The following is a 15,239-nucleotide window of genomic DNA, read 5'->3' on the forward strand; positions in this document are numbered from 1 at the left end:
GACCATAGGCATGCTGACTACCTCTCTGGTTTTTGCCCCTGCAGAGTAGGATGCTGGCAGTGCCTACATTGCAGGGCTGGGGGGGTGAGGGGGACGACCAGCCAGGCTACTCTCTGCTTCCAGGCCTCTGTTCCCCTCCCCCCTTGGAGCAGCCTTTCATTACCTTGTGTATCCAGTGCAGGCTCATCTGCTGCCCCACGGCGATGTGACATAGTGCCAGGACCTGAAGAGAGGCCCAGGGGGCCGGTCAAGCCACACGTGTCTGGAAAGCTTGCCAGCTCTCCAGACACCCCGCTCCACACTCCCGCCCTTCGACTGACCCTAGGCAGGACACACCCTCCCCACAGGCACCAGGAATGCCCAGCCCAGCCCTGTCCAGGCCTGGCTTCCTTCCAGATTACTCCAGGCCTCAAGCCTCCTCCTCTGGGAATTCCCCTGTGAAAGGTCCCTGGGTTCGGCCGCATGAAAACTGCCCAACTTAACGCTTCGGCTTGTTGGGAGATTTCCAGGCCCAAGATTTGGAAGCAGATCTGAGCCCTGTCCCCAAGGAGCACCTAGTGCTCAACCTGAGTCTCTCAGTGCGGAGGATGCTGCGGGTAGGCAACCCAGGCAGTTTCTGGAAGATGTCTGTAGTAGATGCTGACAAGCCAGAACGGCTCCCCTGGCCTGGGGGTGGGGAGGGGCTTCCAGAGGGACAGTCGAGGGAGTCCGGGCAGAGCAATATCCCTATCCCCACAGACCAGCAGAGGCCAAGTCTGACCCTCCTGGGGACAGACCCACACGAGGCACATGAGCTCAAGGGAACCTCTCCACTCCTACCAGGAGGCCTGCTATGTATGTGAATGCAGCAGCCGTGGTCACCAGGATGGGCACGGACCAGTCGCTCCAGTAGCCCATGCGGTTGTAGAGGTACCTGGTGGGAGAAGGGCAGAAGTCAGACCTCCACTGAGCCAAGGATCTAGGGCAGTCTCAGCTCTCAGGAAGCTGCAGGTGGGGAACCGCAAGCAGCCCTTTCCCGCTCTGTATCGGCAATCAGTGCTTCCTTTATCGACAGTCAAGCCTACTTCTAGTGGGCACTCAGAAAGCAAGAAGCAGAAGAGCCCAGAGTCACCGTTCTGAGGGCCATTACACTTCCTCCTCACTGGCCCTGCACTGCACCTTTATACATGTGTGAACAGCGGATCTGGGATAACTACTCCGGGGCTGTTCCACATGCCTGCCACCCTCAGGAGCATGGCCGGCACAGCTCCGAGGGATGAACACACTCTGGGATCTAATGCCCACACTGCCTCTTGCTGGCTCATAGGACCTTGTGGAGGTGACGGGTGTTACAGATCCCAAGATGCCCTTGACTGTGCCGTTCACCTCAAGTTCAACGGCAAAACGTGAAAATGTGGAGCCTCAGAGCTGATGAGCTGGACCACTCCAGTCTGCTCACCTGTAGGATGGAGACGGTAGAATGCCCTTCATAGGGCTTCAGGGAGTGAAGGGAGGGAAACTGTGACAAGGACATAACAAACTCTTCCTGACACAAGCATTCACTGAAACCAGTAAACATGCTGAGGAAATGTGATTTTTTTTAAAGCAGCACGTGGTCTTCTTGCATTCATGTCCCATATATAGACGGCTTTCCATTAATGAGACTTCCTAGCTTGCAATGATTCGCTGTATAAGCTAACACAGGGATCAGAAAATGGCCCCATTTCTTTGGATTTCTATTTCCTTGGTTCCGTTGCTATAAACAGAATGACAGGGCAGAAGAGCAAACTTCCTACCAGTCCTGGAGGCTGCAGCTTACCTACTCCCCAGAAAGACAGCTCACTCTCACACACCTCCTTGTGTTAGTGGGGAAAGCGAGGCTCAAATGGTGAATTCGCTCACTTGATGTATTACAGAGTGTGAGCCAGTCCCAGGACACTTAGTGGCAGCCTGCTTGGAGCTGAGAGGCGACATCAGGAAGACTCCATGGGGCAGCTGCCTCCCTGTCCCTTCCCAGGGCCTTGCTCTGAGCCTGTGGGGAGGCCTGCTACTCAGAAGGTCACAGGGTAGGTTCACCTTATTGTACAACTTTGGAAACTGAGCCCCAAAGAAGGCAAGAGATTGGCCCTGGAGCTACACCCAAAAGATCTTCTGGTCCCACTGGCCACATTGGACAGGGACACCTCCAGGACAAACACACAGTAGCCTACCAGGTGTCTCCAACATGCAGCCCATAGGCCACATCTGTCAACTGTCATAAAACATCATCTGAGTTTTGTTTGGGTGTTTTTATGAGTTTGTCTGCAATCTCAGTATATTCTCCAGCGTGAACTCTGCAGATGCTAGTGTTGTCTCGATGGCAAACGGCTGGACACTCCAGGTCCCATGTGACTCTCTTTGTCTATTCCCATGCCGTGCCAACTCCAGGATCGTGCTCACGTCCTTTTTGTGTGTATGTAGTAAATAATCTCAGAGATTCAAGAGAAGCTTCAGATTCCCGCGAAGCGGGTAGCAGGCCTCCATGGCTGCCTCCGAGGCCGGGTGAACACTCACCTGCTGAGTTTCCCCCAAGACAGGGAGCTATCAAGGGCCAGATGTCTGTCTCCATCACTGATCCATCACCAACTTACTGTGAGACCTCACAAAGGCTCTTTTACCCTCTCTGAGACATTATTTCCCCAGACTGCCCTTGACACATGTTCTTGACAATGACTGGCTAGAGGACCACGGGTCCCTCCTTGAACCCAGTTTGTCCATATATTACAGGATATGTGCAGCTGTCTAGGAGTTGCCATTGAGGGCCAGCAACCAATGTTCTCATGAATCCATAATACTACCTGTGCTTTAGACACTCACAAAGACTCATGGTTGGCCTGTGATATTTAATAGTGACCAGGGCCCAGCTCTGGCACGTGAGTGGGCCTGGCTCATCTCACTGGGTTCCAGGGCAGATAGAGGCAGCAGTGTGTCCTCTGCTGCGTTCATTAAGGACAGCAGTCCAGTCTGGTGCTCCGCAGAGTGTGACAGTTCATATCATCAACTTGACAGAATCTAGAATCACCTGGGAGACGAGTCCGTGAGGGAGCTTCTAGATCAGGTTAAATGGGGCAGGGTGACCCACCCTGAATGTGGGTGGTGCCATCCCATGGGCTGGGGTCCTGGATTGACTACAAAGAGGAGTCAGGACGAGCCCCAGTGTTTATCTCCCTGACGCAACATAAGCAGCTGCCTCAAGTTCCTGTGTCCATGACGGTGACAGGTTGTACTCTGGAACGGGAGCCAGAGTAAGCCCTTCCTTTCTGGAGTTGCTCTCGTCAAATATTTTGTCACAGCAGTGGGAAGCTAACACGCAGGTAGGTCACAGCGGACTTCACATCCCTTTAAAAGAGTCCCGAGATCCTAGCAGAATCCTTGAACCACAATCCACCAGGCGCTGTGAGTCAGAGGTTCCCCCTGCTGGAGACTTAGCCTCCCGGGAAGCAGCTGTGTGTCCCACCCCCACTCAGCTCCCAGTTTTGTCCTGGTAAGGACCTGATAAGGCTGGAGTTATCCTACCTCACAGAGGGAGGAGGAAATCCAGAACATAGCAGAGGCTTGCTCCCTATCCGTGACTCCCCACACTGGATAGCTCCCAGAACCTGTCAGCAAAGGACTGCTCCAGAGCACACAGGGTCTTCCTCCCTGCCCATGCCTTTCGCTGGTCAATAAGAGCTGACAATGGAGGATGTGAGGGAGGGCCCTGCCCTTGGACCGGAAGTGCCCCTAAAAGAGGCACTGTGACAACTGCTTGCTGTGCCAGTCCAGCCACAATGAGCCAGGGAGCCTAGGCTAGGGACTGCCTCTTCCGCCCAGGCCTTGGCCTTTCTGTACCTTGGAGCTCCTGTCTACAAAGGGGGCTAGTGGCCCTACACCTCAGGCTGATGCTGCCCTGCCTTCTGCTCCTACTCCTCACAGCCTGGACCTACAGAGGGTTACTGTGTCTCCTTGTAAACTTCAGGGTGTCTGAGAGCTAGCTCAGGCTAGCTCCCACATCTCCACCTCCGGAAAGCCTTCCTGAAATCTCAGGGGCACAGAGCTCGCCCTATCTTACCAGACTGTGACAGGACGTTCACTGGAGGCCTGCAGATGGGGAAGAGCAGGCCTCCCGTATGGGCCTTGCTCAAGGCTCTGGGGTAGAACTCTCAGGCCAGCTGGGTAGGAGGCCCCATCCTGAGCCCTGGGGCTCCTCCCACTCACCAGTTGAACTCATCGTAGTCGTTGTGGACTCCCCACCAGAAGTAGAGCCAGGTGAGCGTGAGGCTGAAGGTGCAGACGAGGAGCAGGAACCACAGGCGCTCCCACTGCAAGAGCAGAGAAGAGGGTGGTGTCATCGGACAGCTCTCCTAGGGCAGGGGACTTCCCTGCCCTCCCTTCCTGAAGCCTCAACTGCCAGGAGCTGAGGCTCAAAGAGGGCCAAACCTGTCCAGTGTCACAGAGCCAGGTTACAAAAGAGTGGACCCAGGACCTGGGACGCAGGAGCAGGGCTAGGGGCCCATGAGGGAGCATCTGGAGGCCTGCCCACTGTGTCTTAGCCCCTTGTCTGGGGGCCGCTCCCTAAAAAACCTCTCACAGAGTCACCTGCAGCCCAGGCCAGCCCTGAACTATCAATGTAGCTGAAAATGGCCTTGAACTTCTGGTCCTCTTGACCTTCATTTTCTATGTGCTGGGATTATAGGCACGTACCCCTAGGCCTGGTTGTTTTTAAGGTTTATTTTATGACCATGCGTGCATGCGTGCGTGCGTGTGTGAGTGTGTGCGTGTGCGGCTGTGGAAGCCAGAGGCATTGGATCCCTCTGGAGCAGGAGTTACAGGCATCGGTGAGATGCCCAATGTGAAGACTGGGAATCAAGCTCAATCCTCTGTGAGAGCAGTGTGTGCTCTTTACCACTGCGCCAACTCTCCTGCCAGCCAAGTAGTCTTCAAGGCAATGCTGAGTATTGAACCCAGGGCTTTGTGCATGCTAGGCAAGCACTATCAACCAAACAACACCCCAGCCCTTTCGTGTCCCACCCTCCATCTTCACAGGCCCACACAGCAGGCTCAGCTTACCACTTCTACCCATACTACTGACAGAAACACTGAAGTCCATAAGACCAGCCAGTCTGGCAGAGCCACACAGCTTGTTAGGTTAGGACCAGTGAGTTCCCTGACTGGAAGAGGTGTAGCAACTGCCTTCTCCCTGTGGTGCAGGGGCTTTGGGGCTGAGCTGGGGAGAAGCACACTTTTCTGACTCCTGCTGAGGTGGGTGAACACAGCCTCTGGGAGCCTGGGCTCAGAAGCCTGCAAACGCATCCGCTGGCCACATTCTAGCCTTCCTCAGCTTCCATCTCTGTTGATCTCAGCAGCACAAACTGGGGCAGATCATCTTGCTGTGCCCTGAGAGAAGCTGCTGAGGTCAACAGAGATGACCTGCAAATGAGAAGAGAGAAGTCAAATCAGTCAGCCCTGGAGCGCTGAGTCCCTCAACACGGTGTGGCCATCCTGGCAAAAGGATAAAGAATTCCAATTAACCTCTTCCTGGTTCCTCACTGTTCAGCCCTCCCTTCTGTGTGTGACCCCTGACCCCCCAGCTTCATCTCTTCAGCCGTGAAGGACCATGGGCTTGGGCTTGTTACCCCAAGTTCCTATGGAGGACCTATGGAGTCCACCCGCCGGACGCCTTCCTGGACTCAGTCCCACTCCCTCCAGCCTACTGTGACCCCAGCCTCAAAGCTTGTCTTTAAATCCACTCTGTGCCCCTAGATCATGTAGGATCTGTTAGTCCTGAGGACTAGGAAAGAGGGTATCAGGGAAGAACAACATTCTCTAGCTTCCCAGAATCGATCCATCCCATATCAATAACTAAATGTTGTGTTTGGAGCCAGACTGCATGGGAATCTCAAATCCCCATCTACCACTGACAGGCTGTGCTTCCCTGGGAAGCTTACTTAACCTCTCTGTGCTCTCTCTGTGTATGTGAATGACATGCAATGACAGCATTCGCAGCACAGAGTTGGAATAAATGGCCCCTTGCCATCATGTGGAAGAGGTTCTCAACCCAGAAAAACCACGGCTCTGTGCACACTGACACACTCCTGCCAGGGTGAGTCACTTAAGTTGGTGACCCATGTTTGAGTGAGCAGTGGCCACCACTCACAGTCATGTGCAGAGCCAGGCTGCTTGGCCTAACCCCACTCTGCCTGTAAACAAGGACAGTTCTCAAAAGCCTGGTTTGCTGCAGGTTCCGGGGTGGGATAGCCTGGTCTGCTGCAGGTTCAGGGGTGGGATAGCCTGGTCTGCTGCAGGTTCAGGGGTGGGATAGCCTGATCTGGTGCAGGTTCATGGGTGGGATAGCCTGGTCTGTTGCAGGTTCAGGGGTGGGATAGCATCTCAGAGGAAAGTCTGCCTGTGTCTGCCCCACCTGTGGATGGGACAGCATAGCCCCAGACTAGGAGAGAGAGAGCCCTGGCTAGGCCTAAGGCAGGACACTTGTCTAACTGTGGGGACTTGCTGTCGGGGCCTCATAGTAAGCCTCAGATGGCTGTCATAGTAAAGGAGCAGAGTAAGTGATACTCAGCCCTCCTCCCCACATCCTGGCCCACACTGCTGTATGAGAGCCTGCACCTCTTCCATCCCCCCACCAGACCCAGGTCTGGTCCTTCTGAGGGTTTTGCCTACTCGCTCATGGAAGACTTGTTTCTTGCAGTCTCACTGGCAGGTCCCAGGTCAGCTTTAACATCTGGCTCCCACTCAGTATGGCACACCCCCAACTCCCTATCATGCTGTCAGCACTCTCACTGGTCTCAGCTCCACAGCCTCCAGTGCATACCCACAGCTGAGCTACTGGGGCAGAGGAGGCTCTGGTGAGGGGGAGCCTGACCCTACTGGGGCCAGTCGAAGGCAAACAGCCTGAGTGTGGAGAGGGCAGGGGATCTGTCACAGGTGTGACACAAGCCTCAGGACATTACTGATAAGAGTCTAGGAGGCCATGGCTGCAGGTGGCACAGGCCAGGGCAGGAGAGCAGGCAGGGTCCTGGGCTCATGCGGCCATATCCTTACAGAGTGGTGAGTAGGCAAGGCACCTGGGCATGGAGGGAGGGGCAGGACCTCGGGAATCAGGAACTAGGAACCTCATTTTCAGAAGCTAGGGCTGGGGAACCTAGTGATTAAGGTCCTTTAGAAGCTGGAGGTCATTAGGCCATAGGCAGCCGATGGCTGGGGAGGGAGACAGGAACATGGTTGTACCAAAAACAATCAGAGGAAGAAACTGAAAATCAGGGATTGGGAGAGAGAGGACAGGGAAGGAAGTCGAGGAGCAGGAGAGGAAGTGGCCTTCCACTGATAAAGAGGCTCCCAGGGACACTAATGGGCTTTGTCAGGGAGAATTACCAAGGAGAAATGCCTGGCCATCAGCGAGTGGGCCTGGCTAGCCTGCTGCCATGTACAGAGAACTTGCTGCCTCGCCAACCTTGGAGGCCACACCAGCGGACCTTGTGGCCCTGGCCGTCTGTCTCTCCACATTTACAGGAACGTGCTGCAGCATGTAGTGTTCAGAAAGGGAAGGACCATTGCACCACCCATGGGTGAGCCCTACCATTCGAGGCAGTTACCACACAGTGTAGTTTATCACGCCGGTCGTCTGGCAGAGAGCGGTCAACAGGGGCAAGTGGCAGTCAGAGAGGTCACCAAGTAGGAGAGGAATGTGGAGCCCAGGAGATCTGAGATGCTCCCCTGTCCTACCACTCTGGGACTCTGCATGGCAACCCCCGACGAGGGTCTGTTCGCCCTTCCCTTTCTGCAGGCTGTACCTCCAGGTCTAACCTCTGGCTCCTCGGGGACACCTTTGTGTTGCGGGGAGCACCCAACAGCCTCCCACCTCTGAACTGCCTGTACTGGCTCTTGGTACCCAGCAACCTGCCCTCCAACTGTGCGCAGGGGCAGAGATAGGAAGGGTGTCTGATCTCCAGCTCTGTAGTTTAGGCTTGGGGGGAGGGATTGTCCTCAGAGCCTGGAGTCCCCACCTACAGGACGAGAACACTAAGCTTTACCTTGGAAGGGTGCTGTTGAGAAAGTAAGCAGCTTCCAGTGGCTCACAGTGGGTGTAAGATACAGAAAAGCTCGATGGATAGGTTGTGTATTTCTTGGGGAGTGATGGAGAGAAGTGTGACCTGGGTCCCCAAGGGCCTACCTGCAGGCCAGGACACAAGATGGTACTCAGATCCTGTGTGAGGAGCCAGGAAAGGATAGATTCCAGACTGAGAATGGAGGAGGCTGGGTTCACACTAGCAGACTATTCTGGGGGTAGCAGTCTAGCCTCAGGCCCAGGGGGCCTACTGAGGGAAAGAAGCCACATTTCCTTCTGAGCCCGGGCAGCTGGGGGCTGCACTGAGGGACCATCCCTCTGTTGAGTGGTAGTTCTAATGATCACACAGGTGGCAGGCAGCAGGAGGCCTGTGCTGGAGTCTGCCACATGGGGGTAAGAGGGCATGGGTTGGGAGAGAGCCCTGGCCTGGCCAGGTGGTCTCTTGTAACCCTGCTCCGTGGGATGGAGGCTGATGGCTGACAACTGACAGAGAACCCCTAAGGCTCCTGCCCCATAGCCCTGTCTCATCTCCCCCCAAGCTTGCCCTGGCCTTCCAGGAGCTGAAACCTTTGGTGGTAGTCAGGGCCACTAAGGTCATGGTTCGTCCTCCCTACCTCCTGTTCATGAGGACGTCCACCTCCCACTCCCATACCAGAACACTCTGCACTCCAAGACCTTCCTCACACAAAAAGCTCATTAGCAGAGGACCTCTGATCGTCCCCAAGACACAGGAAGATGGGGTGGAGCATGGGCACCGGATGGGAGAGCGGCGACTCTGCCACTTTGGCTTCCACTCACTGCCAGCTCCTATGTACCCCCTAACTGCCACCAGGATGCATACGGCTGCCCACCATTGCTGGTGTGCCCACCTCTTTTGGGTAGCCAGACAGAACGGAGCCAGCCCAGCTTCTGAACTCTACGATCTCACGGCTGGTGCTGCAGGCCCCACATCAGCAACAGGGAAGACTCAGACTCATAGGCACTAGAGCCTGAAATGTCTCACTCAGCTCCTGCTTCCTGTATACTGCCCTCCAGACCAGGGCAGGTTAGGAGGCTAACCTACTTCAACTCAGGCAGCCCCAGGGAGAGCCCCTAAAGCTTTTCTGTCTTAGACACTCAGCCCTACCAGCAGTTGGGCTCGAACACTCAGCCATGCTAGGTACGAATCCTGGGATGGTCATAGCTGTGTAGCTTTGGAGATATCCAACTTCTTTGAACGCCAGCTTTTTGCTCTTAGATTGAGGGCAGGTATGGTGTGTCACACAGGACACTGAGAGCTCTCCTGCAGTGTGACACTGGCTAGGCAGGGAAGCTGTTCCCATAGGCCCCTTCCCTCCTGCCTCCCAACCTCCACTTAGATGGAAACTGTGGGACCAATCCAGCCAAAAGGGTCAAAAAATACTGGGGTCAAATGGAGAGAGAGAGAGAGAGAGAGAGAGAGAGAGAGAGAGAGAGAGAGAGACTGAGAGAGAGACAGAGAGACAGAGAGAGAGACAGAGAGACAGAGAGAGAGACAGAGAATATCATAGCTGGGCTTTAATTCCAGTCCTTCTACCCACCAGCTGTGTGGCTATGGGCCAGGCATTCAGCACCTCAACCCTCAGCTTCCTCCCTTTTCATAGGGATGACATCATCACCAGCTCACAGGAAAGCTGCCAGGCCCCAGCGATTACACATGTAAGCTGTAAGTCTCCAGATCCGCCATGCTTCCTATAATTACCATGCGCGTCTGACAGCCCTTTAATTATGTGAAGACAGTGATGAAGTCTTCACCCTCCGTGTTCTACACCGAGCCTTCCTCTAGCTGCTGAGGACAGCAGGCCCATCGCCTGCACCTGGTCCAGGGTGGGCACCCATAGGCAGCCAGACAAAGAGATGAGGCCTGGCTCGGCAGACTTTGGACTGTGAGCCCCAGGAGCAGGCAGAAGGGCTGGAGGCTGCTGGTGACAGGACCCTGGCATGCCACCACCGCTCCTCAGCCCCTGCCTCACACAGAGATTGCAGCCTCCATGTTGGGAGACAGAGGCCTGGAGAGACTCTTCACAGCACTGGAGAATACAGCTCTCTACCTCCTTCTCCCACAGTTCTGCAGAGCAGACAGGATCATCTCAGGAAACTGAGGCTCAGACAGGGAGTGGCAGGCCTAAGGTTACAAAGAAGAAACACCACTGGTCAGCCAGAACTGGCCACCAGGCCCGGGTCCTCTGTGGTCCTCAACTGTCTCAAGGAAACAAGGGGCAGGATGCATAATTATCCTTGTCTGGCCACAGAAGATACAGGTGAAAAGAATTTCAGATTTCACTATCTCACCCATCCACTAAAGAAATGGAGAAACTAAGAACCAAGGTAAAGGGTGGCCTAGAAGCAGGACCATGGGGCTAGGACACCAGCAAGGGACTGCAGAACACAGAGAAGGTGGCACATGGGGTTGGGACACACGGACATCCACTCTGAAAAGCTCCCCACCTCATACCCCACACCAAGCCCCACCCTCACCATGGTGCTCTTCCTGTCACTCCTCTCAGGGCTGCTGAGGCCTTTCCTGTGGAGACCCCGCAGTCCGCAGCAGTGACCAGGCAGCAGATGGGACACTCCGGACCTGGGCATGCCTGAGAACAAGAACTGCCTAAAAGCATAGAGGACAGTGGGTTTTACTATCTGCTATGGGGAAAGGACATAGAGGCCTTCCTGGAGGAGGAAGAAGGGCTGGAAGGAAAGGGCTTGCTGTGAGGGCTGGGGAGCCTCCATCTTGGCAGGAAGGAGCAGAGGGTGCCGACATGGAGCAGTCAGGTCTTGTTTGGGGAAACGGCGTCTCCTCCTGTGGCCATTTTCTTTTTTTTAAAAAAAAAAAAATGTATTGCTGGGCAGTGGTGGCGGACACCTTTAATCCCAGCACTCAGGAGGCAGAGGCAGGTAGATCTCTGAGTTCTAGGACAGCCAAGGCTATACAGAGAAATCCCATCTCAAAAAAAAACAACACACACATGCGTGCATGCACACATGCACTGACGCACACACGCGTACTTGTCATGGTACATACAAGGAAGTCAGAGGATAATTTGACAGTCATCTCTCTCCTTCCACTACAGGTTGCAGACTTGGACTCCAGATTGCCAGGCTTGGATGACAAGTGCCTGTACCTATTGGGGATCTAGTCCGCCTCCTCTTATTTTTTAAGCTAAGGATAATTCTGAACTTCTGATCCTCCTGACTCTACCTCCCACGTGCTGGGATTACCTGGTGTTAGAAGTGTGAACATCAAATTCATCAAGACTGGCACATGCCAGGCAAGCACTCTTCCTATAGAGCTACACCTCAGACCCCCAATTTAAATTTTCATGTAGTCAGGTCTACCTGCCCCTTTTACTTTCTTCAGTGCCGCTTCTGTGCTTGAAGAAAGCAGCTAAGCGCAGACACTACACTTGAGTTGTACACTTAAGGTACACCTTACCTTCAGCTCTGACTCCCACCCATCCTTCTGGACGGCAGTACCCCAAGAGGGTCTCCAGAGCCTGCCTAGAGCACAAAGCCTCCGGTGTCTTTCCATTTACATCTTTCTAGACTGTCTGACTTTCTCAACAATGTTCTCCATGCTTTCTAAATAGAAGAAAAGTTTAAGAATAGGGAAAACACATTTCAATCTATCTGGAATCTATTGTGGTGTGTGACTCTGCCGTGAGCAGACTTTCCTTAGCTGCCCCGAGTGCCTCCTGTGCTTCAGCTCTGCTCGGGAGTCCCAGAGTAATGCACATCTCAGCATCCGTGACACTCCTGTCCCATGCTCAACTCCAAATGAGGGATGGAGGGAGTGTGGGCTGGGAAGGGGGCAGGAGTTCCTGGGAGGCAGAGATGGGCATGCCCTGGCAGGATTATGCTGGCTCTGGCCCAGGAGATTTGGGGGAGGGGCAGCCAGCCAGGACTGAGATAGATGGCAGCATTAGGCCGAGTTGGAAGGGGATTATTAGAATCCCACTGCCAGCCAGTTCCTGGCAGCCTAAGCGGTGGGATTTATTTCTCCAGGCTACAGAAGGCTGGGCAATTAGGCCTCTGTCTGTCCTCCCTTCTGCCAGGGTGCCCTTATAGCAGCTCATTAGGTGGAAGGAAGGGATCAGGGCCAGCCTGCAACTCCTCTTTCCTCCTGCTCCCCCTCAGGCACAGGAGAGCTGGAGGACCCTGAGGATGACCCATGGAGCACCCCTCAGGCCCACCCGGTTTACAGGCCCATGCTGGATTACTTCACATACCCTCCCTAAGGGATGGTCCAGCCTCTACCTACTCAGGCCCAGGTGCTGCCAGTCCCCTTCCCAGAGGCGATGAAAGATGCCAGGGAGTCCTCTCCTGGTCTCTTTCTCACTCCACCCCACTGTAGAAGTAAAGGATGAGGCCAAGAGGACCATTCCTAACCCTTCAGGGTCTGCCCCTGTAGCCACCGAAGGTGAATGCCGTCATGGGACATCGGTAGGAAGAGCACACTTTTTTCAAGGTTAGAGCAGGGTCTCTTCTTACATGGACAGGAGGCTCATGGGTACTTGCCATCTAATACCCCATTTAACTGGCAAGCAAGCTGAGGCTGAGAGGCATGGGGCTTGCCTGAGGGCCTGGGCAGTATCAGAAGGAAGGGCAGAGTTAGAGATACAGATGCCTGGCCAGGGCTGCCCGTCTGTGTGTAGCTGAATTTAACCATATCCTGGAATCTGCTTTAAGGGGCTTCATCACCAAGCCAACCCTGTGGTCTTTCTCCCCCTACAAAAACCCATCCAAGACTCAAACCACAGGCTGCTAGGACAGGATGCTGGGAAATTCCCCTCCTTGTCCACCTGCAGAACAAACCAATCTCAGCTTCAAGGGTGGCCTGGGAAGACGCAAGGGTTGAGTCAGCATCCTCCCCTGCCAACCACAGCCAGAACCCCGAGAGGCAGGACCGGAACACAGCGGGCCCTTTATCACATGGGTGCATCTGCCTTCTCCAGACCCCAACACTCGAGTTTAGAGGTCCCACCCCAACAGTGGTCAGTAAGATGCCAGGCACATCCTCCAGGCAGCTTCCTCAGTCACTGTCCACTGTCCAAGCCATTATCTGTCCTGCACTCCTCTTAGTACACCTTGCCAAACCTGAGCCAGGCCTTAAGTCCACTGGGAGGCCCAGAAAATCCCAGTCCTTATGGCTAGCACTGGACCAAAGGGTTGTGGTTGTGAGAGCCACAGCACGGGGAAGGAGAGTGATGGCTTGGTTTGGTGGAAAGGTCTGAGTTAGGTGAAGGGAGAGAGGTGGGGGGTTGGACAGTGGGAGCCACACCTCTGTGGTGAGAAGACGAGGTGTCCAGGATACGGAGACGCCGCTTGACACGGTCAGCATGGCTTGTATGACAGGACAAGGGACAGGGAGAGGCAGCAGACACTCATGGCAAGAGAAGCGGCCATCCACCCCAGGAGGGAGGCCCCTGGGGCTGAGGACACTGACTCGCCTGTCCATGCCCAAAGCCTCTCTCATGACCTTACAGCAAGAGTGGCCTCCAGCTTCCCAGACTATTGCATGAAAAGGACTCTTTCCAAGGCTCTGCCCGGGTCAGCCTGTGACTGGACCTTCTAGTTGTCTGTGATATCCCTCCCCTGGGCCACACCGTTGCACATGTGCATGTGTGTACCAGCACACATGTGTGCACACACGTCACCTCCCCAACTCTTCTGGCTCCCTGGCTCTCCTCTCAAGGGCTGTTGATGTATTCTGCACAAGTTAACACCTGGGGCCTTTGCATAGCTTGGCCCAAGGCTAAGGCCTGGGCTGCTCAGCTCAGCTGCAGGCTCAGGCCTCCCAGGTAACCTATTTTCCCTTCCCCAGATGAGGTGCAATGATTTTCAGCTCCCAAATATGAGTCAGTAGCAATAGACACCCTACCTCATACACTTACCACCCACTCCCAGCATTCCCTGGACCGGGCTTTGATTTCCCTGGGTGTCTATTCATATCTGTCCCCTGACCCTTACCAGCCTGAGCTCTCTTTCAAGGGAGGAGAGGATCCAGGTCAGACACAACTGTGATTTGTGAGCGCATACCAGAATAGGTTTGTTGATTGAATATGTACATGTCTTGCACACTGAAGGTGGAAGGGGAGAAGATACAAGCTGGGGGCGTGATTGAGGGAGGGCATACTGTGCCAATGGCCCCTCAGTGTGAATCAATCACTCTTCTCGGAGCCCCATTTATAAGCTAGGAAAGATCAATTAAGGTCATAACAAGCTTTTAAAAAGCAAGTGTAGCACAGACGTGCAAGACAGCTGATTATCATACTCTTGCTTGTTGGTGTCTAGCTGGGAAGTTCCTCCAGGCCTCTGACCTAAATCCCTCCCAGAGTATGGAAGTTGGTTTTGACACTGCTGCCTTCAGGGGACCCAGGGATTTGGAGGGGAGGTTGCCAGAGGTGGGGGGGGGGGGGCCGGGCACAACCAGAACAGTACTGTGTCACTGAGTCCTTAATTGGCAGCATTAAAATAATGACTCACAAACAACAGCCAATTAATTATCCCCAGTTATAAAAAGCTCTGCTTCCCTGTCTTGCTGTGGGGTGAGACTCTCTCAGCCTCGCTGCTCCGCACCCTCAGCCAGGGGCAGGAGAGGCCAGTCAGTCTCTCAGCTTCCTGCTTCCATATGGTGTGCCCTGTGAACAAAGGCACTGGGAGTGGTACAGAGGCAGACGTGGGTGGGCGGGGCGCGGCCTTCATGAAGGAGTTCTTCTCCAAGCTCTGTGATCTTGCTCGTCCCTAGGGCCTGCTTGGAAGCCAGTCTGGCCGGCCGAGACTGCCACTGGGGATCCCAGCCTGGCATCAGAGAACAACCCTGCCTCACCCCAGACTCCGCTCCTCAGTCACAACTTCCTGACTGCTCCCGGCCCCATTCTCCTTGAGTGCTCATTATTTACCCATGCACCAATGCAAACCATCTTTCTGCAGCCGCCAGCCCCCAGCAACCGTGGCTGCACCTCCCACACAGCTGCTGTGTCTGAATTTCTCCCTCTGTAAAATGGGTGCTCAGTTAAATGTGCCCAGCAGGGGTTGCTGGAACAATTAACCAGACACTGTAAATAATTTGCTCCCTGCATACCATGGATGCTCCATCATGTTGACCCGTACCGTGACTGTCTGCCTTATTTCCCAGCTCCAG

At 54.6% G+C, this 15,239-nt stretch overlaps 1 protein-coding gene across 2 annotated transcripts in view; it reads right to left on the reverse strand.

Annotated features, from left to right (window-relative positions):
* The window catches only part of Gdpd5 (glycerophosphodiester phosphodiesterase domain containing 5), a 77,335-nt gene that overhangs the window by 18,774 nt on the left and 43,322 nt on the right, over positions 1 to 15,239 (reverse strand). For both annotated transcript variants that reach the window (XM_028770724.1, XM_028770723.1), the window contains 3 exons: positions 4,216 to 4,319; positions 820 to 913; positions 164 to 223 (listed from right to left, as the gene is read on the reverse strand). In XM_028770724.1, the coding sequence (XP_028626557.1) occupies positions 164 to 223; positions 820 to 913; positions 4,216 to 4,319 (258 nt within the window). The remainder of the gene's footprint in view (positions 1 to 163; positions 224 to 819; positions 914 to 4,215; positions 4,320 to 15,239) is intronic.

Source organism: Grammomys surdaster, unplaced genomic scaffold (assembly GCF_004785775.1).
Source record: "Grammomys surdaster isolate TR1022 unplaced genomic scaffold, NIH_TR_1.0 203, whole genome shotgun sequence".
In the NCBI taxonomy this organism is placed as follows: Eukaryota; Metazoa; Chordata; class Mammalia; order Rodentia; family Muridae; genus Grammomys; species Grammomys surdaster.